Raw genomic sequence first — 20,249 nt, 5'->3', positions numbered from 1 at the left:
GGACAGGAGGAGCACAAAGTTTAAGGCCAGCCTAGTCTACATAGGATCTCAAAAAAATCTGTACATACTTTATAAAGTTTGATAAATAGTTAAAATTACGGTGAGCAAAATTAAAATCATCCCTAACTGTTCCATTGGAGAAAGTGTGTCTGGGTGTGTGTTTTGACCTTTTTTTTTTACATTCTCTCTCCCTCTCATATTATTATTTGATTTTATTATTTATTTTTCCTTGTATAACATTTTATTAATTGGAGGAAACTAGTCCTCATGGTAAAATGCAAATAGAATTTTCTTTACTATTGTTTTACAAAACCTTTTTGTTTTCGGCATTAATTTAAAATTTTTGTGAAAAAGTACAAAAAATCCCCACATACCCTCAGTCAGTGTCCCTTAGTTTAAACAGCAGATATTGTTTTATCTTTGGCCTGCTCTGTCTAAAACTAAGCTTTTCTGACTCTGCATTTACAAAGCCCACTGTTGGAATACGCCCTTTGATACACGCCCTACTTTCTTTTTCCTGCCCAGGTTACTATAACAACAGTACGAAGGTGGCTGTAAAGACCCTGAAGCCAGGCACCATGTCTGTGCAGGCGTTCCTGGAAGAGGCCAACCTCATGAAGACCCTACAGCATGACAAGCTGGTGCGACTCTATGCCGTGGTCACTAAGGAAGAGCCCATCTATATCATCACTGAGTACATGGCCAAAGGTTAGTAGTGCCCATGCCCTTTAAAGGCAGCAGGCCTGCAAAGTATAATTCTTAAAACTTATTTATTTATTTTTTTTTTAGAATTATCTAAACTTTCAGGGTGTCACTTTAAAATGTTAATGTACAGGCTAAGGATGTAGCTCAGTGATGGAGAGCTTGCCTCATGTACAAAAGTAGTCAATGTTTTTAAACTCAATAGAGGTTAAATCCCATGTGTCATTTAGTCCCTGAAGAAGAGGCTCTGGGCAGCTTCCAATCATCATCCTTTCTTCACCTTCAGTTCGGTAGAGAGACTAATAAAATGTCAAATGATTTCTTTATGTCTTTGGAAGGATGAATGAAAGGAAGAAAGTACATGAACAATAATTCCAAATTTATAATTATCTCATGTGTAGTAGGATTATATTGTGACATCATAGCCAATAGGTTAGTAATTTTGTTGTTGTTTTTTGCTTGTGATGCTGGAGACCAACCTGGGGTGTCTCTCACAGTAGACAAGCAGAAGAGGTCAGACCCTCTTCTGGCTTTCATGGGCACTGCACAACACAGGTGCACTTACATCAAACTAATAGATAGAAAGACCTGTTTGCTAATAGATTAGAAGAATAAATATTATATTTTCTCACTTAATACCTGTTAACAATTGCTATTATTAAAATATCAATTATACAAAATTCTCCCCGCAAAGGGCATGGGTTTTTTGGGGGGGTTGTTTTTTTCCAAGGCTGGGTATTAAACCTAGGACCTTGCACATGCTAAGTGAGCACTTGATCACTGAGCTATGTCTCCATCCTCAAGGACATTGTCAAAAATATAAAATAAGGGACTGAAGAAATGGCTCAGTGGTTAAGAGCACTGGCTGCTTTTGCAGAGGACCTGGATTTGGTTCCTAGCACCCACATGGTGACTAGCAACCATCTGTAACTTCAGTTACAGGGGATCTAATGCTCTCTTCTGACCTCCATGTGCATCGCATGACATAGGTGCATTTACATAAATGCAGGCAATATACTCATACACATAAAATTAAGATAATAAATACAAATATTTTAAAATACATAAAATAAAAATTATGCCCCTGTGGCTTGGGTTACTGTAACTGAGAACCCATGCTCAGGACTAGATGGTTTGTGATTTCATGAATATTATTAAATTAACTAATAGTATTTGACCATAAATATACATATGGAGTTTTCTTATAACAATATCTAATGAGCGCTTACAACCTACAAAACTGCTTTCAGTGCCTTCTATGGTGATCTCACCTTCTCTTCAGCAATCCAAGGACTAGGTGTCATTCTGTGTCATGGAGAGGCAGTGCAGTGTTCACTGAGCACTTACTACAGCCAAACCCTTCACTGTGCACCTTAAATTTGCCCCTGTTTACATCCTCACAAGAACTCCTGTAGAGCTACCATGCCTCCTTTACAAAGGTTTAGTGGTGGTAAGTGACTGGACCGAAGTTACCTGAAAGGCTGAAGTTCTAAAGGAAAGCAGGTCTTGTAGAGAGGAAGCCACAGGAGCAGGTGAGGTAGCTGTTGGCACACTGTTTAGGAAAGTCTAACTTGTTTCCTATATAGCTACTCTTCTAGCACCTCTGGCTTCTTCTGAGGTCTGCCTTTGCTAGATGCAGGTACGAGCAAGCTTGCCTGATGTCTGTCCTCCATGAGGACTTGCTTTCTGGCTTTCTGTGATGGAGGTACTCACTAGAGATCAGGCTATTGCAGGAAGCTAATCACCTTGGCAAGTTGCTCTGAACTGCCCTGTTTCAGATATGTGTGGGCAAGAGCAGTAGCCCCCACTCATCGTCCTCTCTCACCTGCAGCATATGGTGGGCTCAACATCAGGTCAACAGTAACAGATCAGAAAGGACCGAGTCAAAAACAGTTTTGTACCCACCCAGAAGTGCAAACCCATTGTTCTGTGGGGTATTACCCCTAGCTCCCCCAGGTGACCATCTGAATTTTGTTTGGATTGTTTTTCACAGTGCTTGGGGTTGAACCCAAGGCCTTGAACATGCTGGGCAGCACTCCATCCCTGAGCTATGCTGCCAATCACTTGCAAGGATTATTTTACTCATGTGCTTAAGTTGCACTGACTGTCCTTCCTCTGTCCACAGGCAGTTTGTTGGACTTCCTCAAGAGCGATGAAGGTGGAAAAGTGCTGCTGCCAAAGCTCATCGACTTTTCTGCGCAGGTAAAGTATTTAAAAGCCCAGTGTGCACATAAACTTGCGAAGTTGGGGGGTAGTTTTTCATACCAGAGAGAAGAATTCCCCTTGAGTGTTTCCAGTAGTGGAGTGTGTGTCCAGATTTGCCTGGATATTGTCTTCTATAAAGCAAGTCAACCTATTTAATTCTGTATTATTTTCCTATAAGTCATGGAAACAATGCAAGTGATTCAGTCACCCTGCTCAGCATTTTGGAGAGGCAGTTCCATATTGTATAAGTGCATCAGCTTGTAAACTATGCATATGTTTAATTACGTTATGACTCTAATATACTAATAGGTTTAAGTCCTCCGCGCTCTTGAAAAAAGACATGTATACTTTCCTACCCTCCTTCTCCTTACTCCTTGTTGGCTGTGTCATTAGGAATCTGAATATATTCATTTGTGATATTTCTAGTACTAACTGAGGAGTTGCCTATTTATCTTGGAATCACATATTTCCTGAAATATATTTAAAAGAGACAAATTACCCAGAAACCGAGCAACGTGCCTGGTGTTTTAAGGAAATGTACATTTGAATGATACCAGCTACTGTGTTTTAATAGTTTCTTGAGTTTATTAGTCATGTTCGGTAATTTGCTTGTTTTGTTCTTCAATATGTGCTATTCGTGACTCATGCTGGAAAGGCTTCATGCCATGCGATCCAAGGTATGTCATGTGGGAGACTTAGAAACATTCTGGAAAATGGTGCTTTGTCTATTCCTCGGACCCTCCTTTAGATGGGAATTGAGAAGACCTTCTTGGGAAGATGTGTCTAAAGGAATAAATGAGTATACAGCGAAGTGTGCTTCAGCTGGGCTGGACTGCTCACTGCAGTTGGGTGTTGTGTACAGAGCTTGCATTCAACATCTGATGAACTGAGTTTGAGCCCTGGCTCTGCCATCGAGTAGTTGTACCACTTTTAGAAAGTCCTTGGCCTCTGTGGGTCAGCTTGTTTTCCTATAAAACTCGAATGGTAATTCCTACTTTGAGGTGTTGAGGATTAAACCCATAAACTTTCCTAGACACAAACAGAGCCTATTGGAAGAAGCAAGGGACAATTGAGGGAGAGCAGGTCCCCATCACTTCAGTGAAGGTGTGACAAGAAGTCACCTGTTTAGGCCTCAGCTCATGTGCCAGAGCTTGGCTGGCTTGAGGAGGAAATCTGAGTGGGAGCAGCACTGGTATCTGGTACACAGAAGCAAAATGGCTGCTGGGGAGACAAGGGAAAGAAGTCTATAGCCCTGCCCTTAAACTCCCAATCTGGCCCTGGCTCCAGAGCTGCTCTGCAGGCTCCACAGTTTGAAGATGACTACCCCACAGTAAAAAGCAACAAGGTTGGGTACAGCTGTGGATTTCTTGTAGCTAGGAAGACAGGAAACAGAAAGCAGGAGTCTGATAAACTTGACACAGATAAATGAGGCCCTGTGCTTGGGTGGTAGCTTCAGGGTCCCCCAATGAAGGAGGACTGTGGTAAAGGTTTGTCACATGGGACATGTGGACTGAGGCCTGCTCAGACACCATTGCAGTCTGCCTGTGGGTCTGGCTGTGCCCACTGCTCTAGATAGATACAGGTAGACACTTTGTAGATACAGGTAGACACTTTGTGTGCTGTATCCAAAGGATGCCTTTCTTTTGATGCATGGGAATTTTGTGTTTGATTTTACACATCTTATTTAATAAAACATTTTCTTGTCATGGTTGACCTTTCTGAGGTGCGATTCAGGGTGTCTGAGTCTACACTTTAACTGTGTAAGTTACTGTTGTTACTACAAAAAGTATCTTTTTCTGGCTTAGAAATAAGGTGAGACGATAGCCACTTTCTGAACCGTTATAGCTCACAGGCACAATAGCCACAGAACGGCTCTGACTGTGACTGTCAAACTGGATACCAGACAGCTTTAGGGGACTCCACCAGAGTGTGCCTGACTTCCCTTGGTGACAGAACAGACTGGAGGTAAATCAAGACACCACCATGGTCTTCATGCAGATCAGGTGACACATCCAGCTCATGCTGGATGAACTCTTTTTTTTTTAACTTTTACAAAAATGTTATTGAGAATTTCATACATGTATATAAGGTGTTTTGATCAAATCCATGCCTACTCCCTCCCCTCCAACATTCCCCCCTCTGAAGAGGTAATCCTAAAATCTTTTAAGGATTAGATACAAGCTCCCAAATACTTTTTGACATTTTTGGCCTTTGGAACAGAGTATGTTGCTAACAGGCCCAAAGACATTTTGACTTTTATTTTTTTCTTTTTTGTCTTTTTGAAGAAGGGTCTCCCTGTAGCCCCAGCTGTCCTGGAACTCACTATGTAGAACAGGCTGGCCTTGAACTCACAGAGACCTGCCTGCCTCTGCCTCTCAAGTGCTGGGACTACAGGAGTGCGTCACCATGTCCGGCTGACATTTTGACTTTTAGCCAAGAAACTGGCTACATTTCTTTGGGGTCTTTTACCCTAACTGCCTAGCCAATTCCTACCTCCTATTCTTATCACACTATCCTCTGAAGGGGTTACCCAGATTGCCAATAGGGGAATAGGGATGCAGACTGCTCTGGCTTCCATGCTGAACACAGGGTGAGGCAATTACAGTACCCCTTCAGTGGATCTATCTAAAAGACTCCCAAATTGTATAACTCTTGTCTCTAAGGGGAAAAGAAAGTCCTTGAATCATGAATAGGAGATGTGAAGAAGTAAAGGCAAGAGTAATTAGCATTACTTCTGGACAGGGAACTAGAAAAAAGTCAAAACAGGGCAATTTTCCAATGTTCATGTGAGAATCCATTGGAGTTTCTTGACAAGGGCTTCCAAAAGCATCCCTCTATTGGGTGCTTCCTCATTTTTCTTTTGTCTTCCAAGGCTGGACTAGTTGACTGGGAAGAGTGGCTAGATACTCAGGTGGGGGTCCAGTGACCCTGCTTGGCACTCCTTTAATGAATGAGCACAACTGTCAGCAAGTCCAATTGTGACTACGTTTAATGATCAGGCTCAGCCAAAGTCGTGATGATGGTATTTATTTCATGCAGAAGGGACTACTGTATAGCATCACCTTATTAAAAGGACCTGGAATTTAAAAGGATTTGGTGCTAGGAGCCACATATGAGGGAGAATATACATCCTTTGTTTTTCTGAGTCTGTGTTACTTCACTTAGTATAACAGTTTCTAGATCCACTGGATGAGCTCTTATTTGCCTGTCCTGGAGTCTTTCCTAGCAGTCACCCCTGGATAAGACAAGTGGATCATCAAGGTACATGTGAGGACTGTTCATTGTCACTGACACCATCAGTGAGCAGAAGCCAGGACTTAGCATGTGGACTTAGCACAATTTCCCCCCTCTCTCCCTCCCTCCTTCCCTCCCTCTCTCTTCCTGAGATTGAACCTAGGTCCTTGTGCACACTGTGGGGGAGTCCTCGTCCCTGACAACAGGAATGGGGCCTGTTCACTTCAGCTGCATGCATGTGATTTCAGTCATAGTAGTTGATGCTGCTGTAATACCCTCAGTTCCCTTTATGTTGGCACTGCCCAGTGTGCTGCCTCCTTTTTCCTGTACCTTCTGAAAATCGCTACACCCATAGTTGTCTCAGTTTTTCACCATTTATCAGCCACTGTTAACTTTGTCAGTTTTCAGTAGCGAATAAGATGGGAACAGTAACTCTTAACAAGGCCAGTCCAGGCTGATAGCTGGTCACCAGATGCTTCGATAATCCATTTTTCCCCCTACCTTACCAGCTTATTATTTAAGGTGGAAACCTGGAGATAAAGCTGGAGAATTAGATGAGTCTAGTTGGTGTCTGAGCTCTGAGGAGTCAGTTAGTACGGCTATGCACAATGACGATGCTCACACTCACATTACCTTTGCTGGTGGGGTCAAGAGAGAAGCTGAGTGTTATGTGGTGGGTGCTATTGCAGTCAGTTTCTCACAGCAGAGATTGGTCATTAGGGATGTAGATGAGTCTGTTAACTCAGTCACAGCCCCAGAAGAGTGAGGAAGGAGCACGAGGGGCCGATTTGGAATTTTTCCCACAGTTTCAATCTGGCCTCTTCTTCTGCCTCCCCATGATCCACTTCCCCATGCTCCTCCCCACCCTCCCTAGGTGTCTCCTTGATACAGGAAGTGAATGGTGCACATGACCGCCTCCTAGTTCATGTGTGAGCTGATTGCATCATTTCCTGTTTCAGAGACGTCTCTAAAAGTCACCTCCGAGCTCAAGTATAATCCATATTCAGCAGCAACCCCTGAGTCCAGGCACCTCCCTCTCCACTGTGGAGATGAAATTTTGACTAGAACAGGTTTCCTCACAGCTTTTCTCCTAGTAAATGAAATAATTTTTTTGCTTTCTATACTTAAAAGAAAAGGTTGGCATGTCAGAGCATACCAGCTTTGCATCAGTCCCTCCAGCCTTTGTTCAAGACGAGAAGAATAGTACCCTTGGAAAGAAAAGAGGTTGAAATTACTGAGAATATCCTAGGCAGAAGCAGAGGGGGAATCGCAGACTTAACACTGAGAAGAAAGCGAGGTACAAAATTCAGAGGGCCGTCTGATGAGCAGATAAACCACGCCATCTTTCGGACCCAACGATTCGAAGCACTTACTGCTGCTTAGCAGCAGCATCTCTGAACTGCAAAATTTACCAGAAAGGAAACAGACAATGATCTGTCAGCAAAGTTGCAAAAGCCAAGTTGTTATGATCGTGTGATCTTGGCAAAAAGTAACATTTATTTTAGCTTCCTCTGCTTGACGAAGCACTTCTACCCCCCCGCCCTTATTGAACATGAGCTCAACGATGGTGATGCATTTATATTTCTATTTAACATGCCATACAGATGAGTGAGTAACTGGACTTGATCAAGGTTACTGAGCTTGCAGGCAGAGTCATTGGGACTTAACCCTGGGTCTTTTGACTCCAGATACCTGGCTCTTTCTTCCGTGTCCCACTGTCATCCCATGGTCAGAGCTGATCCTGTGACCATTTTGTACCTAATCTACCATGATAGGCACTTTTCCTCCTTTACGTATTTTGCCTTGCTTATGAGTTAATGATTTCTTTAACTCCATCCTCCCCCCATTCGTCCTTATTGCCAACAGAAATCTTTCTTCTGAGGCTGACCTTGAGCTCCTGATCCTCCTGCCTCTTACTCCCTTGTGCAGAAATTGCACGGTGTACCACCCTACGCAACTAAAACTTTGTAGTATGTGATGATTATGCAAAAAGTAGATTTTTTAAAAAATATTTTTGAGAAAGGGTCTCCCTGTACCCCAGCTGTCCTGGAATTCACTATGTAGACCAGGCTGGCCTTGAACGCACAGAGATCTGCCTGCCTCTGCCTCCCAAGTGCTGGGATTAAAGGCATGCACCACCACGCCTGGCTGCAAAAAGTAGATTTTGTCATTGGTATTAAATTTTAAGTCATAATTTAAGTTTGAAATTAGTAAGATGAGGGAAGGAGCAAACCTCAGTCTGCATACTGCTTAACCTCTCTGAGCAGGAAGACCTTTTAGTACCTAGCACACCGACTATTCTGTGTGGTGATAAATAGACTGAAAGGATCCAGATGGAAAGCTCTTAGAAGCTTCTAGAGTATTTGCCAATATGATACCCAGCAGCATATTAATGTTATCTCCTTACTCTGTCTTTGTGAGGAACCTAAGAGAGAAGTCAGGCTCTTGTTTCCTAGCTCCAGGCTGTTACCCAACATAAGTCATTCAGTATCACCATTGCCCCACTAAAACTACATCATGTTCAAAGCTGTTTTAAATAAAATAAATAAATTCAGTGCTGGGGACTGAACCCTGGACCTTGTGCATTCAAAGCAAGTTATAGCTCAGCCCTTCAAAATTTGTATTAATTTTAATTAATACAATTATTATAATTAATAATTATTATTAATTTGTATTAACCCTTGATTGCTAATGCTATCACATTTAGTTTATTTCAATAGAGGAAAGTGACACTGACATGTTGAATCTGGTTCAGTGGCAAGTGGAAACCCCCAGTGACCAGTTTGGCTTGCAAGTCAACGAGGCCACTTTCCTTCCTGCTCTCTTAGTCTTTCCTCTGTGCCTCTTTATTGAGGCCCCTGCACTCCCAGGTCCTCTTCTTGCACAAGAGCTCATCCCCGGGGAAAGGCCAGCATGAAGTGAGAATTAATCTATTCCAAAGAATACTGTGATCTCGACACTGATGCAGATAAAAGGGCCCTGGAGAGCAGGTCAAGATGCTTCAATGCATATCCTTAGGAAGCAGTTGCTTGGAAACCATGGGAAAACATCCTATCCAATTGGTGGTTGCCTCTTCCTACGTGACAGAAATACTGTTGCGGTTTTGTAAGTGATGCTATAGATGGTGTTAACAGTGCAGAAAACATTGACCTGAGTGAGAGTCGGAAAGCATGCTTCTGCCTGGAGATTTTCACTTCCTGGCCCCAGTGTCCTCATCTGCGAGATGACACACCCAGGTTAGGTATCCCAAGCCTCAGCTCTAGCATTCCATAACCCAGAAAATCCTTTTCTACTGAGACTATGTAAATCATCACTCAGTTGTAAGAATGTTTTTGATGTCCTAAATAAAGGAAGGTGAATATATCACTTTAATAGTAAATTTCAGACATGTAAATGTTCTCTTCAAAATTAAAAGTATTTTAATTGATGATAATTGTCCATATTGATAATGTACAGTGTGCGTTTTGTTTGTATGTTTTTGTGTTTGAGACAGAGTATTGTTATGGAGCCCAGACTGACCTTAAACTCATTTCTATTGCTTCTGTCGCCTGAGTGCAGCAGTTACAGGCATATGCTGCTATTCTTAACTCAGTGGGATCTAAAAAACAATGTCATGGCATGAATGTGCCATGACATATGTGTGAAGGTCCAAGGACAACATGCAGAAGTCAGTTCTCTCCTTTCCCCATATGGCCTCTGGGGATTGAACTCAGGTCAGTAGGCATAGCAGCAAACACCGTTATCACCTGAGCCATCTTGCTGGTCTTCAGTGTGATATTTTGACATGTGTATACGATGCTCAATTATCAAATCAGACTATGTAGCATCTCCATCTCCTTAAACACTCATTATTGGGATGTTGAGCAGATAAAGGCACCTGCTGCCACACCTGACAACCTGAGTTCAGTCTCCAGAATCCACATTGAAGAAGAGAACTGACTCCTAAAAGTTGTCCTCTGACCTCCTTATCCTCGCCACTCCCTTTCACAAAAGAAGTAATAAAAATTAAACACATCACTCCAACATTAAAAATCTCTGTCCCACCTATTTTGAGATAATACAGTAAGTTACTGGCAACTATTGGCACATTACTGTGCTGTAGAGCACCAGCATTTATTCCATTTATTTTACTATAATTTGGCCCCATTTCCCTTTATCTATTTTGAATAACTAGTTTCATTGAAAATTCATTCTAAGCATATGATTTACACATTGGTCATGACAACTTTCAAAATGGACAAATGAAACTAGGATCGATGTCAGAATCGAAAACCTGGGTTACACACAGCTTTCTTCTAGAAAAGAAAGCTCTCTTTTTTTTAGGTAGGGGTAGGGTGTTTAGCATGTTTAAACAGAGGAAATATGGCTTCCAGACTTCGGGAAAGGCAGAGGGTCTATTCAGAAGCATCGTCTTACATTCTTTGGGGTTTTGCTCTTGTTTTGTTTTCAGAGTTTGATTTGTTTCCTTGTGGGTTTTTTGTTGTTTGAGATAGAGTTTTCCTACTCCCAACCTAACCTCCAGCTCCTCACAGTCCTCCTGCCTCAACCTTCCCAGTGCTGGGATTATAGGTATGTGACAGTATATCAGACTTTATTCTTGTTTTTAACCTGATTGGAAAATGTTCTAGCAGCAATAAGGATCTTCAAGCTAAAATAAGGCAGTGTGTGGATCAGCTTCATATCTTAGTACTATTTTGTCCAGGAGTGACAGTTTCTGGCTAGTGTGACTGTAAGTCACAAACCAGTTTCCTCTTTGAGCACTTGTGGTGCCCTGCAAGACCTAGAGAGAAGAGGCTTAGGGATAGGGAGGCAGGAGAGGTCGTTATCAAATGCTTAACATTCAGCAGAGTTTAACCTTTTTAAGCTCTTTGAAGGGAGGGCATTACCAACCCCAGGGTCCTTTTGTAAGCTCTACCTGTGCCCCCTTACCCTCTCCATAAGGCTCCCTCTCTTTCGCTCACAGCTTGCACAGAGCACAGTCAGGTATTAGGCTAGTGATGGGATGAGCAAGACACATTCCTGCCTCTAAAAAATGGCTTGGTGTGGTAGGCAGTTAAGGACAAGTGTCAGCACCAGGAATGTGGCCAAGGGCTGTCTGGTTGAGAACCATAGGTTGCTTCCAGATGGGAAGGCTGGAACCCAGTGGAGCAAGATAGCTGACAGTGGGGTTTCCTGGAGGGGTGAACAAGGGTTAGCTTCGGCAGCTTGGGAAAGGGCGTAGACTAGGGAAGTGATCTTTGATTGCAGGAAGTTAGTGCCTCTTTTCTAGGAAAAGAGGGGTGTCAAGAGGGAGTGTTTGATGAAAATGAGAAGGGCCACTGAGCAGTACAGAAATGGGTATTAAGGAAACTGGAACTATCAATAATACATTTCTCTCTTCTGCCTCACATACATATCAATAGTGAAATTGGTCTGTTTTCACTGTTGGGAATCCACAGTGCTCTATGAAAAAATCACCAAGATTGTGTGCTGTTGCTGATACAGGAATTTGATGTTAAATCTGGGTCTTGCACCAGTTGTTGGGTATGAAAATTATTAAAAAGTGTGTGTGTCCCCCCAGAAGTCCATGTGTAAGGAGTGTGACAGTGTTGGGAAATGTTGAGGGTTTAAGCACTTTTGAGAAGTGGAGTCCCTCCCTGCACTCTGGTTTCCATCTTGCAATGTGGTCTTTCCCTCTCATTATTGTGACTACTACCTGAAGGAACCACTTAAATAGAGAAAGGGCTGGGGCTGGAGAGATGGTCCAGAAGTTAAGGGCATTGGCTGCTCTTGCAAAGGACCCTGGTTTGGTTCCCAGCACCCACTTGGTGGTTAACAACTATCCTTAACTCCAGTTCCAGGGGATCCAACAATGTCCTCTTCTGGCCTCTGAGAGCATTGCACAACATGGGTGCACTTACATACATACAGGCAAAATACTCATACACATAAAATAAAATGAAATAGGGAGGTTTATTTTGGCTCATGATTCCAGAGGTTTCCATAGCTTACTCCATTGCTGTTGACCTGTGCTGAGATGGAACACTCTGGCAGAGTGTTCCAGTGGAACAAACTTGGCTTACCTCATGGCTGCCAGGAAGCAGAGAGAGAGATGAGAAAAGGAAGGATCCAAAGTACACCATTCAAGGCACCCCCAGTGACCTATTCCTCTAGCCAGGCCCCACCTCCTAATGTTTACTTCACCTCCCAATAATACTGTCAGCTATGAATCCAAGGTTGGGAAGGGCCGTGGCTCAGTGGTGGAACGTTTGCCTACAGCATACAAGGTTTTCGGTTCCATCTCAGCACTGTAAGAAAACACATTTTTAATTCATAAACTGGTTAATTGATTCATCAAATCAGAGGCCTCATGGCCTCTCAGTAGTACCACTAGCTAGAGTCCATGCTGTGAACACATGAGCCTTGTTAAGGGACACTATATCCAGATGATAGCAGGAGCCCTAGGCAGAGCTGGCCCTGTGCTGTTTAAATTTCAGCCTCCAAAATCTTGAGCTTAATAAGCTGTTTTTCTTTACAATTGCCCTGCCTAAGGTGTTTCATTATAGCGAAAGAAAGCTGACTAATACAAGAGGAAAACAGGACTCTGGGGGTGCAGTAGAATAGGAAGAATGTTCCCAAGTGTCCATACTGAGGAAGACTGGCACCCCAGGCACTGGAGTGGGGCAGGATTACTCTGCTGGATTTGAAGTTTAATGGACACCAGCTACAGGCCCTGGGTTTCAGATAACTTGGCATGGGGACTGAGACCCAGTACAGGGGTGGAGTTAAAGAGGTCTGGAAGGCTGGGCCATGGATGTACATTTAAATGTGGGTTCAAGACAATGTGTGAAGAGACAGAGGATGACCCTGGGCAGAATCCCAGAGAAGTGCTACGAGGGTGGGTACAGAGGGCAGCTGAGGACGTTGGGTGCACCTTATCCTTTAAGGAGGAGACAGGGCCACAGAGCCAGCTACCCAGAGTTCAGATACATGGAAATCAGAGAAACTTAGATTTCATTGTGGGACAAGAGCATCCTTGGAGAACTTTGCTAGAACTGTTCCAGAGTGCTGGACTGGGGGAAAGCCAAAAACATGGCTGTTTCCCTTCCCTGTTCCTAACTTTGCCTCTCTCTCCTGTTCTTTGTCTATGGCTTCCACTAACTGACCTTATCTTCCTCTTCCTTCCTCATCTGCTTCCCCTTCCCCTTCGGCTCCTCCCAGACCATTGACCACACTCACAAACAAGGGCTTGATTTCCATTTGTACACGGAGGGAACTGTATTGTTCTTAGTCTTAGTCTACGATAAATAGGCTTGTATTGGGATTTTCCTAGGAAGGCAAAAGTGGGAATGGGATTACATAGAGAGTGACTTGAATTGTTGGCCTTTTAAAAAAATAGACTTGTGTTGACTTCTGTAGAGAAAGACTTTCTTCCTCCATGCTCAGAGCAGGGGCTTCAAGACACAGACTTGTAGATCCTGGGGTTTTGCAAAGAACAGTATAGTAACTGTCCTAAAATCGAGTCCCTGAAAGTAGCCTTCATCCCAAGTAAAGGACAATTTGACTTAAATGTTTGCACTGAGATCATCTTGTTCCTGGAACACATTTTCTTGGGTTTCCTTGACGTCAGGTTTGAAGGCCTCCACCCAGTGAGAGACTTTCCCTAATTCTGCATAAACTACTGGGACGTTGTTTGCGGGCTCCCCTGTCATCTCTGAGGTACTTCATTTGCCCCATAGCACCTCAAGTCCTGCTCAGGGAACCTAGAAACACCACAGCAGCCAGCCCGTTCCACCTCTTCCCGGGCCCTTCTGCCCTCCCAGCCTCTATGGCCGTCTTTCCACTTTCCACTTGCGAGATCAACGGTTTCAGCTTGCTCATTCAAGAATGGATGTCATTTGCTCAAAAATATTTGAGATGATGGGTGTGCTCATTACCCTGATCTGATAATTAGATGTATACATGTAATAACTATCACATCATACCCACAAATAAATACAGTTGTTGTTGGGTTTTTTGTGTGTGTGTATGTGCGCGTGTGTGTGTGTGTGTATGTGTGCGTGTGTGTATGTGTGCGTGTGTGTGTGCGCGCGCGCGCGCGTGTGCGCGTGTGTATTTGCGACAAGGCCTCCTGGTAGCCCCAGCCGACCTGGAACTCACAGAGATCTGCCTGCCTCTATCTCCTGAGTGCTGGGATTAAAGGCATGAGCCACCCTGCCCAAGTAAAGATTTTCTAAAAACTCAAGATGCCCTGTTACTTCGAATGTCAGAAAAGGGAGGTATGCTGTAGCTCTAGTGGGTCTCTCTGGTCTCTTCAGCTTCCTTCTTTCCACGTCGCTGAGTGGGCAGGCCCATTGCGGGATTTCTGCTTTTCCCACTTCCTTTCCCCTCTTTGCTCCTTCCTCTCATTCTCTCTCCTCTCTTTTTCTTGGGTTTTAAAAAATTGTGATAAAATAGGGGCTGGGGAGATGGCTTAGTGAATAAAGTACTCGCCACACAAGCATGAGGCACTGAGTTCAGATCTCTAGAGCTCATCTAAAGCTGGGCATGGTAGCGTGTATCTGTAATCCCAGGTAAGAGAGAGGTGGGGACAAGAAAAGCCCTGGAAGATCTCTGGCCGAGGCAACAGTTAACGACGAAAAGAGAGATCCTGTCTCAAACAAGTGAAGGCAAAGACGGACACCTGAAGCTGTCCTCCAATCTCCACACGGTTCAGTGGCATACTCATACCCCACACAATACGCTCACACACACACACACAACTGTCCCTCCACCCGAGACCCTGGAAAACACTTTCTGTTATCCTCTGTTACCCGTCTCTGTAAGTCTGTTGTATCTCACTGCTTGGATGAGCTTCATCCTTGCCTATTCTCCTCATTGGATTCCCACCACAGTGGTGGTCACCAGCACCCGCTCCTCGGCTCTGCCACACACTAGATACTCTTCTCTCTTACTGTCTCTCCCAAGTCCACTTCCTGGTGCTCCGGTCCTGTGCTTCATGCCACACACACTTGCTGCCCACGAATGCCCACTTAAGGTATTCCTTCTCAAACGTCCTGCCCACTCCACTGTCCTCTGTCATCATCTCTGTGTATTTGTTACATAGTGTGTACCACAATTAATTATTTAATGAGTTCCTGTTTACCTTTGTATCTCCAGCATGTAGCACAGAGCAAGTAGGTTCTGAGCAAGTATTTGCGGGTCATTTGATTGACCTCTTAAAGTGGGGTCTACTTCTGTTGCTTCAGACAGCTCTGAACTAATGACTAGAGGATGTAGCATCTTAAAGGCTGTCTGAGTCACTGTTCAGGTATGAACAGAGCATTTTCACCTTCCTCTTCTGTGTTTACTTTCCTGCACAAAACTTTCCTGGTTGGTCAATAGGAAAGTGAGAGAAGAGGAAGTGGAGCATCTGGGCTGTAGGAGACAAAGAATTGCTTTGTTTCACATTCCCTGTGGCATGAAAAACACCAGGAAGAATGAGGAATTATAGATGAACTGTGCGAAACTGAAGCCTGGGGCGGGGTGCACAACTGAACAGGTTTTTCTCCGTTTGCTAAGTCAGGACCTCAGGACATTGCTCCACCTTTCCCGTGGCATTGTACAGAGCTTCATTCTAGAATCCATTTGGTGAAGGTGGATTCTTTTCTACAAAATTATGATTTGTAGCTGGTAGAAAATTCTCCAGACACTTCCTCCAATATTTATAACAGTTTCCTGGGTGATGCTATATGTTACAGAGCCAATTCCCTGTACCTTTATTAAGGTTTTTGTGTTGATAGCGATGAGCAGTACCAAGGGTGTTTCTTAGCTCAGATTTCATTTTTACATTCCTGCACCGTGTGGTCCTTTTGCTGACTGTAATTGTAGGCCCTCTGCTTCACCCCTAGACCCTTGAACCCCTGGAAGTCCCACCATTACTCTGCTTGCTGTAGTCGTTCTGAGATCCCTGGGCCCTTCCCTCCGTGACATGGAACTCCGGCTCACTGGCTGGCTTTAGCAGTGCTGCCATTGTTCCTAGTGAGCCATACCTTCAAACTCCGGCCTGTTTCTTGAGCCCTGGCCTCCAGGACTCTGCCTTGTCTCCTTGCTGAGCCACTCTGTGCAATAATAGATACCTCTCATCATGCCCTCCATCATTTCCTTATGGCCTGCGTCCTCCCTTTGATCCTGTTCTGTCTCTAGTGCTCCAGTTCAGTCTTAGCATCTCCCCAGTTCTTCCAGTCAGCCACACCTTCCTTCTCCCCAGGCTTCTGCCATCTCTGGCTTTCACAAACCCTTCTGTCATTTCTGCCTGGTAAAATCCTAGCCTTAAGCAAACCCAGATTTTCACTTCTTTGACCTTCAGGTATACGTTAACAGCTATGCCCAGGACTAATGTGATAGCTGGCTTTTTGCATTTCTGATTCAAGACCACACATCTGAGGTGCCTAAGGATCCCACTACGTAGCCCTCCCCGTTCCCTATCACTCAGTCCTGAGTAACAGTGTTTCTTTGGCTTCTTCATCTCCAAATCTGCCACAGCCCCTAGGCTCTTAGTAGACCACCTTGCTGTCTCTTTCCCTGAGAAAAGAGAGGCTTTCAGCAGAGAGCATCCTCATCCAGGGTTTCTGCCTGCCTGCTTGATGTGATACCTAACCTCTCTTGCTGCTTCTAGATGTTGTTTTAGAAGTTCTGTGTTAGAATTTGTTCTTCTCTTCTGCGTCGTGGAGGTAGGAAGGATAATAGAGCTGTCCTTCCTCTCCAGCTCCTTCTGCCTCCAGGTTTGTCCTCCCCTCACTGCAAATGTCCTGCAAGTCTGTACTCACCTCTTCCAATTCCTTCCTGCTTCCTCTTGAAGCTACCAACAGCCCATGCAAAGCAGCTCTTAGGTCATCAGTTACCCCAGGACGCTGAACCCATCTCAGCTTCTTCCCAGGTGGACCCACCAGTGACAACAGATGCAAGTGGTCCCACTCCTCCACCCTAACATGTTTTCCTCACTTGGTTTCTGAGGCTCCGAATTCTGCTATCCTCCCCCCACACTGACCATTTTCCCAGCCTTTAAACAAGGAATGTTACAGAACTCAGCCCTCCAGCTGCCTCTTTCTCTACAGTCCTCTTGTTCATCTCATGGAAAGCATCGTGTTGGTTTCCTAGGGCAGCTGCTGGACTTTAAGTTATGAGAATTTATTTTTCCTAGTTCTAGGGCTAAAGTCTGGAATAAAGGTATTAGAAAGTCTGGCTCCTGCTACAGCTCTAGAATCCTGCCTTGGGTCTTCCAGTTTCTCTTGGCGCCTGGCATTCCCTGGCTCCTGACATCTCTCCAGTCCCTACCCCCATCTTTGTGGGGTCTTCTCTGCATTTCTGCTGCAAGCCTCCCTCTCTTGTTCTCCTGTATGGGCAGCAGTTATGGTACTTAGGGTCCATCTCCCTCCTGATGATTTAGAGTAAACGCCTGGCTGGTTTTGTGCTTTGGGTTTGCCTCCTCCTGAGCTGAGTGTTCATGTAGCAGAGCACTGTGGGTAAGACTCACTCAAATCATGCCCTTGCTTACAACCCTCCACTTGTTCTGCTTTGCACAAGGCAGGCTGAGCCCTCATCAGGGCCACTGATTAACTTCCAGAGGTTAATTTGTAAATTTGGGGTTTTTGTGGAAATCTGTGTGACAGGGTCTCACATACATTTCTTATCCTAAGACCTTAAGCTCTTGTTTAGATCTGTACATGTGAGGCTGGAGAGATGGGTCAGCAGTTAAGAGTACTGGCTGCTCTTGCAGAGTACCCGAGTTCGGTTCCCAGCACTCACATGGTGGCTAACAACCATCCTTAACTCCAGTTCCAGGGGAATCAACACCCTTTTCAAGCCTCTATGAGCATTGTATAACATGGTACACTTACATATATGCATGCAAAACACTCATGCACATAAAATTGTAAAATAACTAAATACAAAAATCTATACATGTCTGTATCTCGTTATCAGTAATCAAGGTCAAGTGACAGGTGTGCTGTGGCTGGGGTGAGTCCAGGAAGCCGTGCTGTTGGGAGTTGCTGAGTCCTGTGTCCTTTTGCAGGCCGTCCTCCCAGAGGCATGGCCGTACAGGTTCAGGTGCTTCAGGAACTGGACTTCTGTCACAGCTTTAAGTCAGGGAAGCCCAGTCATCCAGTCAATGGGTGTGGGTAAATTCTGCCTGGTGAGTGGACACACTTTTTTTCCTGTTGTCAGTCCAGCCTCTGCTGGAAGCTGCTTCTGCTTCTGTAGGAAAAGGGAAAAGCCAGGGCAGCTGTGGAGGGAAATGTTCGCAGGCTCTATCCATAAACACGGATTATTTTGTAAACTCACTTCAAAGGGGCTGAAATATAAATAGAGATGACTGCAAATCTGCTTCAGGTTTGCTTGGGATTTATTAGGTTGTCATTGTCTTACAAAAACTTCCTTGACATTTATCACAGAACCAGTAAGTCAGGGATTGTTTTCAGAGCACAGCCCCTCCTCTGAATTTTTTTCAGCTCAACCAAACTCAAGGTCTTTAAGGCATTTTATTTTAGTCAAAACACAGTAAAAGTGCCTGCAGTTTATTTCCTTTATTACTGACATGGTGTCTATTTGGCAAATTCTTATTCCCTTATCACAGAACATGGTGGGCAAGGACTGTCTCCAGATGACCACTGCCTCCAGAACAGGGCAGGCTTGTAGGCAGGCAGGGCTGTGCCAACAGACACATGAATAGGTGATGCAGTCCTCCCCACCAAGCAAGACCACCTCAGAAGGGCCTTCCTTGACTTTCAGTTTTTTGAAACACAAAAAATGGGCCTTGGGTCTACACCCAAGTAGCAAGGTAATGGATCCAGTCCCAGCAGAAATAATACAATTTATCAACAACAGCCTACTGAGAGTGAGTGTATGTATGCACCCTAGTAAACCTACAATACCAGAACTCTGACTTATTCCCCAAGCTGTTTCTTAAACTCCTAACACTGGCATGGTTATATAGAAGTGAATGTATACTAGGTGAACAATACTGGAAGTCCTTCAACATCACTGTAGCACAAAGCAAGCATCTGTGCTTTCCAAAGAGATTCTGGGAAAATTTGTACAGAATCGTAATTATTTAAAACAGAGGTTTTAGCCTGGTCTGATGCTGTAGACCTGTAATCCCAGCCACTTGGGACGTTAGGACAGCAAGATCTAGAGCTCAAGACTTGCCTGGGCAACATTGTGAGTTCAAGGCCACCACGCCTAGCCTAAAATAGTTCTAATTTTTAAAAATATTTTATTTATTATTTTTATTTTATGTGTGTGAGCGTAATCTGTGCACGTAGGTAAGTGCACCCCAGTCATGCAATGCCCGCGGAGGACAGAAGAGACTGTTGGATCCCCTGGAACTGGAGTTACGGACAGTTGTTAGCTGCCACGTAGGTGCTGGGAGTCGAACCCAGCCTTCCACAAGAATAGTCAGTGATCTTAACCACTGAGCCATCTCTCCAGCCCAATTTAAGTTTTTGTTTTTGTTTTTTGTTTTTGTTTTATTGTCTTTTTTTGAGACAGGGTTTCCCTGTAGCTCCAGCTGTCCTGGAACTCACTATGTAGACCAGGCTGGCCTTGAACTCACATAGATCTGCCTGCCTCCGCATCCCAAGTGCTGGGATCAAAGGCTTGTGCCACCACGCCCGGCTAGTACTAATTTTTAAAAGATGTAAAAAGTGACCTGAGAACACTGAGGATATGTAGAGTGCCTGCCTAGGATGCTTAAGACCATGAGTTCAATCCCCAGTACCAAAATAACAACAACACAACAAAATGATGATGATGATGATGATGATGATGATGATGATGACGACGACGATGGGGCTGGAGAGTTAACTCAGTGGTTAGGAGCACTGGCTGCTCTTGCAGAGGACCCAGGTTTGGTTCCCAGCACTAACATGGTGGCTAACAACTGTCTATAACTCTAATTTCAGGAGATCCAATGCCCTATTCTGGCCTCCTTGGGCATTGCAAGACATGCTTGCACTTGCATACATGCACACAAAACACTCATACAAATAAAATAAAAATAAGTACATCAAAATTTTCAAATGATGATGATGCGGATGATTGTGAAACCGAAAAAATAAAATAATATAAAACAGGGTTTATATTCTTCT

General features: G+C 44.2%; 1 protein-coding gene across 2 annotated transcripts in view; it reads left to right on the top strand.

Annotated features, from left to right (window-relative positions):
* Positions 1–20,249, top strand: part of Lyn (LYN proto-oncogene, Src family tyrosine kinase) — a 128,230-nt gene that overhangs the window by 83,506 nt on the left and 24,475 nt on the right. For both annotated transcript variants that reach the window (XM_008833079.3, XM_008833078.3), the window contains exons 9-10: positions 526–708; positions 2,828–2,904. In XM_008833079.3, coding sequence (XP_008831301.1) covers positions 526–708; positions 2,828–2,904 — 260 coding nt within the window. The remainder of the gene's footprint in view (positions 1–525; positions 709–2,827; positions 2,905–20,249) is intronic.

The sequence above is a fragment of the Nannospalax galili genome, unplaced genomic scaffold, assembly GCF_000622305.1.
Source record: "Nannospalax galili isolate Female #2095 unplaced genomic scaffold, S.galili_v1.0 scaffold476, whole genome shotgun sequence".
Lineage (NCBI taxonomy): Eukaryota > Metazoa > Chordata > Mammalia > Rodentia > Spalacidae > Nannospalax > Nannospalax galili.
This window is presented reverse-complemented; position numbering and strand designations above follow the sequence as displayed.